General features: G+C 39.8%; 1 protein-coding gene across 3 annotated transcripts in view; it reads left to right on the top strand.

The window, feature by feature from the left end:
* Positions 1-13,116, top strand: part of baiap2b (BAR/IMD domain containing adaptor protein 2b) — an 86,022-nt gene that overhangs the window by 37,943 nt on the left and 34,963 nt on the right. For all 3 annotated transcript variants that reach the window (XM_080209482.1, XM_080209480.1, XM_080209481.1), the window contains 2 exons: positions 10,830-10,891; positions 11,531-11,602. In XM_080209482.1, the coding sequence (XP_080065608.1) occupies positions 10,830-10,891; positions 11,531-11,602 (134 nt within the window). The remainder of the gene's footprint in view (positions 1-10,829; positions 10,892-11,530; positions 11,603-13,116) is intronic.

The raw sequence follows: 13,116 nt of genomic DNA, 5'->3' as shown, positions 1-13,116 counted from the left end.
CAAAAGGCAACAACTGACTTTCATTTATAGTTGTCTTTTTAAAAGAGCAAACTTTCCTGCAGTCCTGAAGAAACTGGGTACTTGCTGATCCTGAAAATTTTTTAGCAATGTTGTTTGAAGATGCCCACACAAGCTTATCAGTTTGAAAAGTTTAGATATGCTTATCATTGGGGAAAAACTCAATTTGCTTTGTAATCTGACCTGGCAAAATATCAAATGAAACTGTTCTTACATTGATACTTCTGTTCTGACAGAATTGGGCTATCTGTCTAGATGAGGATTTTTTTGGCAGCCATCTATGCCTAGGAAATGTGAGAAGGAAAATGATCCTGACTGAAATAAAGCAAGACTTAGCAGATCTACCAGTTGGGTTTGTAGATTGCTGAAACAAGTGATAAGCATGGTACTACAGCACTCATTAACAAAATGGAAGGGATGCAACACTTTAAAGCTGCGATGGAAACTTTACAGTTAGGCCAACCACAACAATGTAGCAATGTATTTGTAACTTAGTTCAACGAAGTGCACAAGGTTTTACCTGCCAGATTTATAATGAACATGTTTCCCAATTAATGTTCAGGCTTGTGCATATTACTGAAACGGATGATATAATCTTTATTTCGTTGCTGATTGTGGGACTGCGAATTGGCTGCCACGTCTACCAGCATTACAACAGTGGCTTCATTCTAATAATACATTATTGTCTTTAAAGAACTTTGGGATGTCATGTGGTTCTGAGAACACTCATTATTTGATTATCAGTGCAGTGGCTATGCATTTGGAGTTTCTTCCTTTTGTAATGTGCAGACTAAAAAGTTGGGCGTGGAGTCAGCAAGGACAGTTTGCAGGATTTTCTGGTATTCTAAAAACAATTTGGATTCATAATTTTGTTTTATGGGATGGACGCCCTTCAGCGGGTATTTAAGAGTCAGCCACATTGCTGCAGATTAGGAGCCACATGTAGACCAGACCAGGTCAGGATGGCAGATCTCCTTCCCTAAAGAACTGAAAGTGAACCAGACTTTTTAACATTAAACTTTTAACTCCTAGGTTTTTATTGAAATCAAATTTCACTATCTGCCGTGGTGAGATTCGAACCCAGAGCCCCAGAACATTGCCCTGCATCTCTAGGTTATTAGTTCAGTGACAATGCCACTATGCTATTTTTTCCCTGATATCTGCTTGTGCTGAGTGCTACCTCGTGTGGGAGGCAGAGAACTTGCCAGTTGTGGTGCTTCTGCTTGCTCCATGCCTCCTTTTGTAGGAAATCTGGGATAGTGAACGTCCTAATATTCCTCAAATCACTTCTTTAGCCATTGAGAACTGGAGTGATAGTTTACTGGCTCAAGTTTAAAGGGTAGAATAGTCCAGCAAGACATTGTCTAAAGAACTTCCAGGTGCTTTCCAGCAATACTTGGGTGCTCCTAGTGATAGGCATATGGTAATGCTGACCTTGAAACACCCAAGAACCTTGAGAAATGAAATGTAGGTGATGCAATAATGTCGCACATATAATTTTACAAAATAAATGTGTATTGAGGGTGGTAGGAATGACTTTTTAAAACATTTTGTTTGTTGTAGAACTGATTTTTTTTTTAAAAAATGAATGAGTCTTTTTCTATCTAAATGGGCACAATGTGCAATGCATTTTCTACAGAACAGATCAAAATAATCTTAACAAGGGAAAGATATGCCTCGTTTTGGGGTTGATTTGATGAAGGGTATTTGGTCTATAAACCTCTTTGAAAGCAGAAGAAGCGCCACTACTGATAAGCTGCTTTTATAAGGTAATGATTCTGTGGTTGAAATGAATGAGACATGTAGCTTTGCAATTTGTCGGATACAGGTGGTGTGATGTCAGAAATGTACTGTACTGATTTTCATTGGGAATTCCAGACAGCAGCAGCCACAACAAGAACTGTCAAAGCAACTTAGTGAAGAAATGATGTGTAGAAGCTAAGTAAGAATTTAAAATGCCATTCACCAAAATGGCCAAGCAAGTGACAGCAGTATTTTTAGGGGAATGTGATTCCCTTCAGGCTGCTAGAGTGTTGAATTATTCTGATACTATAACGACTGAATTTATCCTTTGTAGATCTGGTTTGATTTCAGATAAATGAAGCATTGAAATGGGAGCAGTATTATCCCTCAAATAATTCTCTCTGAAGCTGTGCCCGAAGATCCTTGGGTTATACATTATTAAATATACCTTCCTTTACACAGTGTGCATAGACACAATACACCATAAATCTAAGTACATTGTGAGCAGGCAGACGTTTCTGAATTAGAACTGCGCTTACAAATCACTATTTATTTGCGAAACTGATTTTGAATTTGGCTATAACCATTAATGAATATAATGCAGCTCAAAACATTAATTACTGTGTATACTTGTCGTCATCCTTTAATGCTGATGCAGAATAGATACATAATTTGCGCTTCGGCTCCAGTCAAGAGATCTTTCTTTGCTTCGATGGGATCACAATGTGGTGCCATAGAATCACAGAAACCCTACAGTGCAGAAGGAAGCCATTCGGCCCATTGAGCCTGCATCGACAACAATCCCACCCAGACCCTATCCCCAGACATTTACCCCTCTAATTCCTCTAATTTACACTAAGGGGCAATTTATCTTGGCCAATCAATCTAACTTGCACATCTTTCAGACTGTGGAAGGAAACTGGAGCACCCAGAGGAAACCCACACAGACACGGGGAGAGCGTGCAAACTCCACATAGACAGTGACCCAAGCTGGGAATTGAACCCAGGTCCCTAAATCTGTGCAGCAGTGCTGACCATTATGCCGCCCCAACATCTGACAAGACGATGATGTTCCATCTAATGTGCCAGGTTGCCAAAATTGCTATCTACAACAGTGCTAGGAGGAACGGTCACATGCGGCACCCCCAAAAATGAACTTTGCTTTGCCTTGCTCAAGCACTATTAATATGTAACAGAAGCGCAAACTGCAATTTCACATTCCTTACTAAGCCAAAGGAGGCCCAAAGATTGGGAGTGTGCTTTCCTACTTTCAAAAAACCATAGGCATTTGGTGAAAATATACCTTTGCAAAAAGTGTGGGGTGGGGGGGAATGCTTTTGCAGTGTAATGCCTTTAAATCCCCAAAATGTCAACTTTAATTTGTACAAATGCAGTTTTGTGGCTAACCTTTTTTAAAATGAAATCCAACTTGTTACTTCTAGCTTCAGAATCTTCAAATGTGATATCAGAATTTGCTGTTTACAATTGTAGAAAGCTCCAGTTTATGCAGCAAAGTTTAGGTTGATCTTCAACTCCTAATTTAAACTTTTAATTTGTCAGTATCTTCTGATATTTTGCTGAGTATTTTTAGTTATAAATGTTTGTCAGTAGTTTGGATGCAATTGAATGAGAGGAGAAAACCAATTTGCTTGCAAAGCACAGTGTGACACTGTGCCCAAAGGTTGTGGTTAAGATCATCTCCAGTCCTACAGACCCTGGTCATTATTTTATTCAAAATATGTTTATGTGAAGTCTGATAGAAGTTATCTCAGCACAGTACAGATTCCAGCAGTTTACTGAAAAGGGTTGAAAGTCCAGGTTTCTACAATCTCTGGTTTCACCATAGCTATGCACTTTAGGTAGTGTATGCGATAAAGTCACCTCTTGTACTGCTGACATGACTCATTTTGTACCTGAAATGTTCCACTGAGCATGTGATATCAGTGCTATTTTTGGAGTAGCTGCAAATAAGAGTGTACAAACTAGGGACCCTTTCTGTAAAAAAAAATTGAGATAATTTCAAATTGTTTTGACCTTTAGAATATGTCAATAACAAAATAAGGCAATTTATTTTTAAACCTGTTGAGGAATGTTATTAAAAGTTACAAATTGCCCTGATTTGCATTCACAAGGGATCTACTTGAAAAGCAAAGCATTTTTAATTCTACAATAAAAGCAAAATACTGCAGATGTTGGAAATCTGAAATAAAACAAAAAATACTGGAAAAACTCAGCAGGTCTGGCAGCATCTGTGGAGCAAAAACAGAGTTAACATCTGTGTTTCTGTGACTTCTTTAGAGCCATTTTAGTTTAACATGCTTTGGAGATGCAGTACTCTTACTCAGTTACTTGAGATCAAATCTCACCTATTTGTTTATGCAAAATGTGGCTAGCCAGGTGTCAGTTCTTTAGTATTTGAATGTGTCATATGAGAAGGGAGGATGGCAGGAGTTGAATGTAAAGCAAGAGATCCAAGGTCACACTATCTGCAACTTGCTCTGAAACCAAATGGCAGGATGAGATTGTGGTGAGTATTGAGATGGGTTGTAAGAAGTGCTGTAATCACAAATGGTCTTGGTGACACACAATGCTGTGGGCCATATTCTGTACAGTCCCCTCATTCAGAGCACCATCTATTTTACCTATCTGAATGACTGGGTGCCCTTGCTAGTTCTCTGTTACCCTTTCTGTTATGTAGGCTAGTTCTCTGTTACCCTTTCTGTTATGTAGATCTCTTCCTGCAAGAGAAGGAGCACAATACCAGTGATGGTGTCACACTGTTTTTGGATGTTGTGCCTGACATAGGTGGAGGCATATTGGAGGGTGTGAGGTTGGGATCATTGAAAGTTGTATGAAAATGAGGTGGAGTAAGTGAATGCTAGGCATATGAACTGATTGGAGTCAACTTGGTGATTGATGGGGCTGTGAGAGAGATTGGGTGATGTGCTGGGTGGGAGATGTCGGAAGATGCATTCACTGATTTTAACTGTCCCCTTGAAGTCATAACTTCTTGTGATGCCACTGCCAGGTCCTCAGTGCCAGTCTCCAGGAATTGACCACCATAGCCTCTGTTCACAGCCCCTATGGAGAACATTTCTTTAGGGTCATATTGTCTCTATCCTCTGTCCACATCCATGATCCACAGAGCTTCCTCTGCACTGGTGTTCCAATTCCCTTGATTGAAATTGCATTAATTGTTTACAACATGCTTCCTTAAGACCAGAGTCTAGCTAGAAGACATGCTAAAGTCTCACAATTCCCCCAACTTTGTTCCTGCAGCCAATCAGCAGTATGGGTCAGGCTGAACTCGTACAGAAATAGTTTAAATGAGGAGGCAGCACAGAATTTGTGTGCTGTCTGCCACATTGGGAATCAGAATGACAGGTCCCAAATTGTAACACTAATGTCCAAAAACATGTGCAGACCAATTTTTTTTTGACTCAACCCACCCCCACCAAATTGAAAAAAAAAATTTCAGCACTGCAAGGTAAGTCAAATTAACTTTTTTTAAAAAATCAGTGAAATTCCCATTCTTAAAATCCAGTCAGATCTAATTCCAATTATAGGCAAAATGTGATCCCAGGGGAAATGAGGATTCCCCATTCCAATCTTTTTTTTGCCCTTTTTAATCATGGTGCCACTGCCTATAATGGCTAATGACCCAGATAATATCTGAATGTATCGATGCAGCTAAGCATAAGATTGTAAGACCCAGACCTACCTGACTATACAAATCTACACGGGGCAGCCCACAACTGTTGTCATTTAAAAATCTGCTCTGAAATGTTCGCTTTTATTACAACATGGACTTTGAAATTTCATTGATTTCCTTTTTTGACTTGTAGGCAGTGCTAAATATAAGTGTGTATATTTGAGGACACTACATGAATAACAACTTTGTTTTTGTGAGGATATTTTGACATAATTTGGGAGTGGCAGACTTTGCATAGAAACAGGTTTCTGCTAGCAACTGGAACAAACAGACTTTCTATTTATACCTGCTTCATTTACTAACAACAAAGGTGTGTTGGGAACAGAACTAGGCTTAGCTGTGAAGCGCTCAATGGTTGACTAGCCTGCAAATGGACTATGAGATCCACAAATCTTTACAAAACTGCACCACTGCCACCTTGAATGGCAAAAATGGTTTTTGCTATTGTATTATATGTATTGTATTGTATGTGGAATTGAGCCACGACAGATCAGCCATGATCTTATTGAATGGCGGGGCAGGCTCGAAGGGCTAGATGGCCTACTCCTGCTCCAATTTCTTATGTTCTTGTGTTCTTATCACAAGAAGCTGCATTAGGTTGAGTCAGATCCAACCTTGTTAATGCTATTAGATTGGTTAGCTAAACATAACAGTCTCAGAAGTAAAAACAGAAAATGCTGGAAAATCTCAGCAGGTCTGACAGCATCTGTGGAGAGAGAGCGCCAGTGTTTCGAGTGTGGATGACCCTTTGTCAGAGCCCAAGGTCGTCCAGACTCTCAACATTGGCTCTATTCTCTCTCTACAGATGTTGTCAGACTTGCAGAGATTTCCAGCATTTTCTGTTTGTTTCAGATCCTTGCTTTTATCAGTATCAGAAACTCTTTGAAGGTTAGTACTAAAGTTTATAAATGTTACCTGAATATTGTACCTTGTGTGAAAGTTTCAGGCATCCAAGACTGGTCTAACCAGCCTGAGTTGTTTTGAATAGAGTTTGACACAAATATAGAAATGGTGTTCCCCTTGAACACAAATCAGGACTTTGTAAGATGTATAATAATATTTTTTACACGTTGTTAGCCTTTGCAATCAAATGAGCCCCACATTATTTATTCCCTCTTCCCTGTTGTTTCAAAGTCATGTTACAATGACAGATTGTATTAATTTTTTAAAACTTCAGTTTTTAACATCAAAGAACATCCCTAGGCACTTCATGGAATGTTATCAATCACAATTTGATCCCAAACCACATGGGGAGATATCATGGGCTGTAGGAGCATCTCACACAAAAAGAGAGACACATTTGTGTGCTTTGGGGATTAAACAGTAGAAGGCATGACTGCCGATAGTGGAATCATTAAAATCCACTAGCATTTCGGCCAAGATTGGAGGAGAACCAAGGATTCAGAGGATTGTAGAGATGGAGGTGAGAAACGAGAAGAGAGGAGTCATTGGAGGGATCTGAAAATAAGGGTGGTGTTGGGGCCAGGTGCCAATGTAGATCAGCAAGCACGGGTGTGAGACATGGTGCAAGATAAAATATGGACAGCAGAGTATGAGTATGAGCCTTGTGGAGGGTGGAAAATTGAAGGCTGGCCAGCAGAATCTTTGCAGCTTATTAGTGTGAGCAACTACCAGCTCTGTGCATCCAATGATTGCCCATTGTCAGGACAACCTAGTGGAGCATAATGTATGTGGTAGATTTATAATGTGCACACTTTCCTTTTCTTATGTTTTATTAGCATAGATAAAAATATATATTTCATGAAGTTGACATACCATTGGTTCGATGAAGATGGTACTTGGGCAAATATATATTGAGGTTCTTGCTGCAATAAGTCTATGCTGGGAATCACACCCTCTTGGAAAGAAGGCCAGTAGGATAAGTGGCCTTCCTTCTGATTCAGTTGGATTCACTGACTGAGATTTCACAGCACCTGTCAATGAAACTAAAGTTTCATAGGGTTAGGTATTTATAACATATGGAGCTTTTACAGCCATGCTGAACACATGAGATTCCTTGATGGCCTTTGAGTGTTTCCAAGTTAACCCATTTGTGGTAGTGTGTGGCTGGGGAGATCTCATTAAGATAGCATTCCATGAAAGGTTTGGATCTGCTTGGAGCTGCTAGAGAGGCTCCGTATGCTTGCAAGATGACTGGTATATATCACAGAAGCATTTTACCCATATGTTTATTATGGAGAGGGAGAATACATCCTTTTGTGGCTAATAGTGACATCAGTTTAAGTGAAGGAAACTATATTTTTTATAGAGAATAGGCCTAATAGACACAGACTTAGCTTGCAGGAGTTCAGCCCCATTCATGAAGTTCACTAATGTGTTATTAAGACCCTCTTATATTCTTTTGCAAGTGCTGATTGTGATGGCATGCTTTCATGCCTGTTTTCATTCCTTCCACTAACCCAGGTGTTGTAGCTTTGCATCCCTCTGGAATTCTGATCCGCTAATTGGAGCAAAACAAAGGGCTGCGCTTATAGGGTTGATCTGAGAACTATTACAATATAATGTTACTGTTCATGTTTGAGGAGGTGGACTATCAGAATGGGAGAAGGAGCAGCACAGCTTGGGCCTTCCGTAGGAGTGTAGTAGCTTCCGTTCGAATTCATGGCTTTGCGAGCTGACTAGATTCAAGACTTGTTTGTGAAGCTGGAAATGTTTGTGTGTTCACAACTTCTTGCCAGCCCATGGGCCAAGAGGTTTTTTTTATCCATTTATGGGATATGGGCATCGCTGTCTGGCCAGCATTTATTGCCGATCCCTAGTTGCCCTTGGTGTGCACTTGAGAGTCACCACATTGCTATGGCTCTGGAGTCACATATGGGCCACACTGGGTAAGGATGGCAGATTTCCTTCCCTAAGGGACGTTCGCAAACCAGATGGGTTTTTCTGACAATCAACAATGGTTTCATAATCATCAATAGATTCTTGATTCCAGATTTTTTATTGAATTCATATTCCACCATCTGCTGTGGCAGGATTCAAACCTGGGTCCCCAGAACATGAGCTGAGTTTCTGGCTTAATAGACTAGCGATAATATCACTAGGCCATAGCCTTCCTGTGCTCATAAAAATTAAATGGCATCTTTGAATTTATTTTTGATACAATATAAAACAATTTAAATACATATGTTAAATGTATTGACAGTGAAGTTATTTTTTAAAATTAACTTACAGACTATTTTAAAGGCTTAAAGTTGGTATCGCTGAATTTTGATACTGAGCCAGTCCCATATATCGCTGCCCTCACCATTTGGGCTGCTTTGTGGCATGACACTGGTATGTTAAAGTTTCTTTATTAGTCACAAGGAAGGCTTACATTAACACTGCAATGAAGTTACTCTGAAATTCCCCTAGTTGCCACACTCTGGTGCCTATTTGGGTCAATGCATCTAACCAGCGGGTCTTTTAGACTGTTGGAGGAAACCCAAGCAGACACGGGGAGAACGTGCAAACTCCACGCAGATGGTGATCCAAGCTGGGAATCGTACCCGGGTCCCTGACGCTGTGAGGCATGATGCTAACCACTGTGCCACCTGCCGTATGTTGATGAACTGAACAAATTCAGTACAATTGGCAGGCTGCAGAGGGATAAGATTTTTGAAGAAAAATGTCCATTATCACTTCTGGCTGTGTGGAAATCATTTTGGAAAGTACTGCTCACTGAAGGGGAGGGAACTGGTTGTCAACTGTAATTTGCACTTGCATAATAGCATTGTTAGAGAATGACTTGTAGTTAAAGAAAAATTTGAATTGAATTGCAATACAAGATTCCTCGCCCGCTAAAATAGGGCAATTTGAAGGAACTACTCGGCCACATGCAAACTACTATAAATAGTATTTGTGCTACTGGACTTTTGATAGGAATTTAAGTTTTATAGGTGCTGTGTAATAGTTGCTTCATCACTTGTTCAGCTTTGATGATTTCCTAGATCATATCCCAAAGGTGTATCTTATTTCATTGCTTTCATATGTTTTCCAGTACAGTGACAAAGAGACACCGCAGAGGATCACTGGCATCCACTTTTAAAATGAAGTCCTCAAAATTGAATTAATTCTACATAATATGAATAAATGTTCATTGTTTGATACTTACAAATTCCAAAAGTGGTGGAGGCTGCCTCGCTAAATATTTTTAAGAAGCGGGTTGATGGGTTCTTGATAAGAGAGGGGATTAAGGGTTATGGGGAGAGGGCGGGAAAGTGGAACTGAGCCACGACAGATCAGCCATGATCTTATTGAATGGTGGGGCAGGCTCGAAGGGCTAGATGGCCTACTCCTGCTCCTATTTTCTTATGTTCTTATGTTCTTAAAAGAGGCTCCTGCTCTGCATTCCATTTCTGGCTTGCATTGCTGATTGTTGCAAGTGTTGTGATAAAGGCTATAAGTTCACCCGCCCCCCCCCCCCCCCCCCCCCCCGTCTTGTGGTATATCACATCTTGATTGGAGTGAGTTTAAAAACTTTAGGTTTTTTAAAACCTAATACAGGGGAGTGTATTCTGAGGGAAGGACAAAGATAGCTTTAGTAATAGGAAGCTCAGAAGTGCTCAAAGTTAGTTTTGAGTAGACAAAATTGCAGGTTTAAATTTGTAACAACATCAGCTTTCCAAATGCAACATTCTTACCTTTTTAGGCTAATTAGAGAGTTATTGATGATGTCCATGGGGATGTTTGAAGGAAATATGACACTAAACTCTTGAACCATAGAGGAACAGGCGTCGTTACTTGAGAGGAAAAAGAGAAATGTGAGATGATGGCCTAGTGATATTATCACAAGACTATTAATCCAGAATCTTGGCTAATGTTCTGGGGATCCCACCATGGCAGATGGAATTCAATAAAAGATACCTGGAATAAGAATCTATTGATGACCATGAAACCATTGTTGATTGTCAGAAAAACCTATCTGGTTCACTAATGTCCCTTAGAGAAGGAAATCTGCCATCCTTACCTGGTCTGGCCTATATGTGACTCCAGAACCACAGCAATATGGTTGACTCTCAACTGCCCCCTGAAATGGCCTAGCAAGCCACTCAGTTGCATCAATCAAGAGCAACTAGGGTTGGGCAATAAATGCCAGCCGGCCAGCGATGATCATGTCCCACGAGTGAATAAAAAAAGTGGAAAAAAAACTGTAATTAAAAGAAAAAGCAAAGAAACCTCTGAGAGCAGAGTTTTAATCACAGATTTTTAATTAAACTTTCGTTCGCCATTTTTGATATGACATCTAATATGTATCCCAATTGCCTCAATCATTATGTCCATATGTTGTGTGCACGCTGTACTTAATGTTCTAAAATGGTAGAAATAGTTGTTTTAGCTTCCGTTTGTTATTTTGCAGGGGATGTCTTGTTCCAGATGGCAGAGGTCCACAGGCAAATTCAGATACAGCTTGAAGAAATGGTAAGTATTTCTTTTAGGCAGTGTGCATGCACACTGAATTTGCAAGAGCTTGTACCTGATGAGCAAAGGTTTCTGTCAAGAGATTTATGTAAAGTAAATTCTGTTTAATTATCCTTGAGTAGGGGATATTTTTCAGACGAACTAGCTACAAATTAATATATTTTTGGCAGATTAAACACTCAACGCCTGTGTTCAAAACCTATTTGCTGATTGAGAGAAATGTCTGACATTTAGCCAGCAAATTAAAATCATAGCTGCTGTATAGCAGTTTTATTCGAGGGGAAAAAAATTAAAATTGTCATCTTTGCTTTTTGAGACTTTTAGTTAGTACAGAGAATGCAATTCTTTGATTAGGAAAAGGGGCAAAACAGAATTGTAATGTGCATCCCTTAGGATAAGAATCCAAGTTAATTAGTGTTGAGAGACTGTGCATGTGTGGTAAAATTATAGCTTTTAAGGAACTGAACTTATGGAGGAGGGAAGCATCACTTGCACATGACTAATCTGAGGATCCAAAGTACAATCAGTGCCTCTGCAATGTGGGTGTGTGAGAGTACATATGTGTGGGCGTTCAGGGGGATTCTTGTGCTCTTGACATTATTGAAATTAAATGTTGCTGACGTTTTCTTGTCATTGCAGTTGAAAGTGTTCCACAATGAGCTGCTGATGCAACTGGAACAGAAGGTTGAGTTAGATGCCAAATACTTAAGTGTAAGTTTCACATTGAATGCTGTGCTGTTACACCACTCGTTGAATAAAATCATTATTAATCTTTCTGTTCACTTTATTGTGTAATTTTACAGCAAGAAAAGCTGGTATATTTTCAAACTAAATTAAACATCATCATCTGATTACAAGATTGTAATCTAAGAGTTCAAGACTATACTAGGATAACAAACTTGGTTGAAGTAAAGCTTTGAAATTGTTCCGGCTCACCAGTCTTTTATTAGGAAGGAATGCGGTTTTAGCGAATTGGGGTTTGGGAGATTTTTCAAGTAGACTTGGTTCCTGGAATGTCTTCTGAAGTTTCTGGTTGAGAACTTCATCTGGCTTTTGGAAAACGTTTGCTGCTGCGGTAGTTCCCATCGGGTTCTACACGCACCCTGGAAGTGATGGGCATTATCCATTTGTGTTAAATTTTACAACGGACACATTTGCTGACATGACAACTTTATTTCATCCAATTGAGATACTGCAGCCCTTTCTATAATATTCAGCTGGTAAGCTGGCACACGATTCACTAACAAAAACAACTTAATGTGATAAAACATCCTTCAGCCCTTCACAGGAATGTGTCGCACAAGGACAAGACAACCAAAAGCTCGATCAGAGAGGTAGATTTTGAGTATTTTAAAGAAAGGAAGCAAGGTAGTGAGGGCATTCTCGTGCTTAGAACATATGCAGCTGAAGATATGACTGTCATTGGTGGAATGAATAAAATTTGAATGCACAGTGATGCCCTCGGAGGGTTTTTGGGCTGAAGGAAATTACATAGGTAGGGAATGGTGAACCCATAAACTAGGATGAACGTGTTAAAATCAAGCTGTTGTTTGAGCCATTGTAGGTCAGTAAGCTTGGGTGTGATAGAGAAACAAATGCAAGTTAGAACACAAATGTGACACACCAGGGAGAGGATCGAGTTGGTAGTTGAGGAGCAGAATTAAAAGCAATTAGTTCATTCTTCTCAGTATTTAACTGGAGGAAATTTTTGTGTATCCAGTACTTTGATACCTACTAATTTAGCAATCGTGGACGAATTGAGACATATCGTGGTAAGATGGAACTGGGTGTTGTTAGATTATGTGTGACTACTAATGCCGTCTTTTTGGATAATGTCATCAGGGACAGCATGTGGGGCAATGAGGGGGGGTCCAAGGATAGCGCCTTGGGAGACATGAGAGGTAATGGTGCAGGAGCAGGAAGAGAAGCTGTTGCAAACGATACTCCGGTTATGATTAGATAGATAGGAATGAAATTATGTGAAAGTCCCACCCAGCTGGACTACAATAGGAAAATATTGAAGAAAGGAAGATAAACAGGTCAAGAACATAGGAGGGAAAGTTCACCTTTGTCACAGCAACATTTGTGACTTTGGTAAGAACTGCTTTGGTATTTTGGCAGGTGGAATCCTGGTTGGAGGAATTCAAACATGGAATTCTGGGAAGATGAGAATGGATTTGGGAGGCAATGACCAGCTTAAGGACTTTGGAAAGGGAGATTGAAGA

The sequence above is a fragment of the Carcharhinus amblyrhynchos genome, chromosome 21 (genome assembly GCF_965287045.1).
Source record: "Carcharhinus amblyrhynchos chromosome 21, sCarAmb.v2.hapA, whole genome shotgun sequence".
NCBI lineage: Eukaryota > Metazoa > Chordata > Chondrichthyes > Carcharhiniformes > Carcharhinidae > Carcharhinus > Carcharhinus amblyrhynchos.
This window is presented reverse-complemented; position numbering and strand designations above follow the sequence as displayed.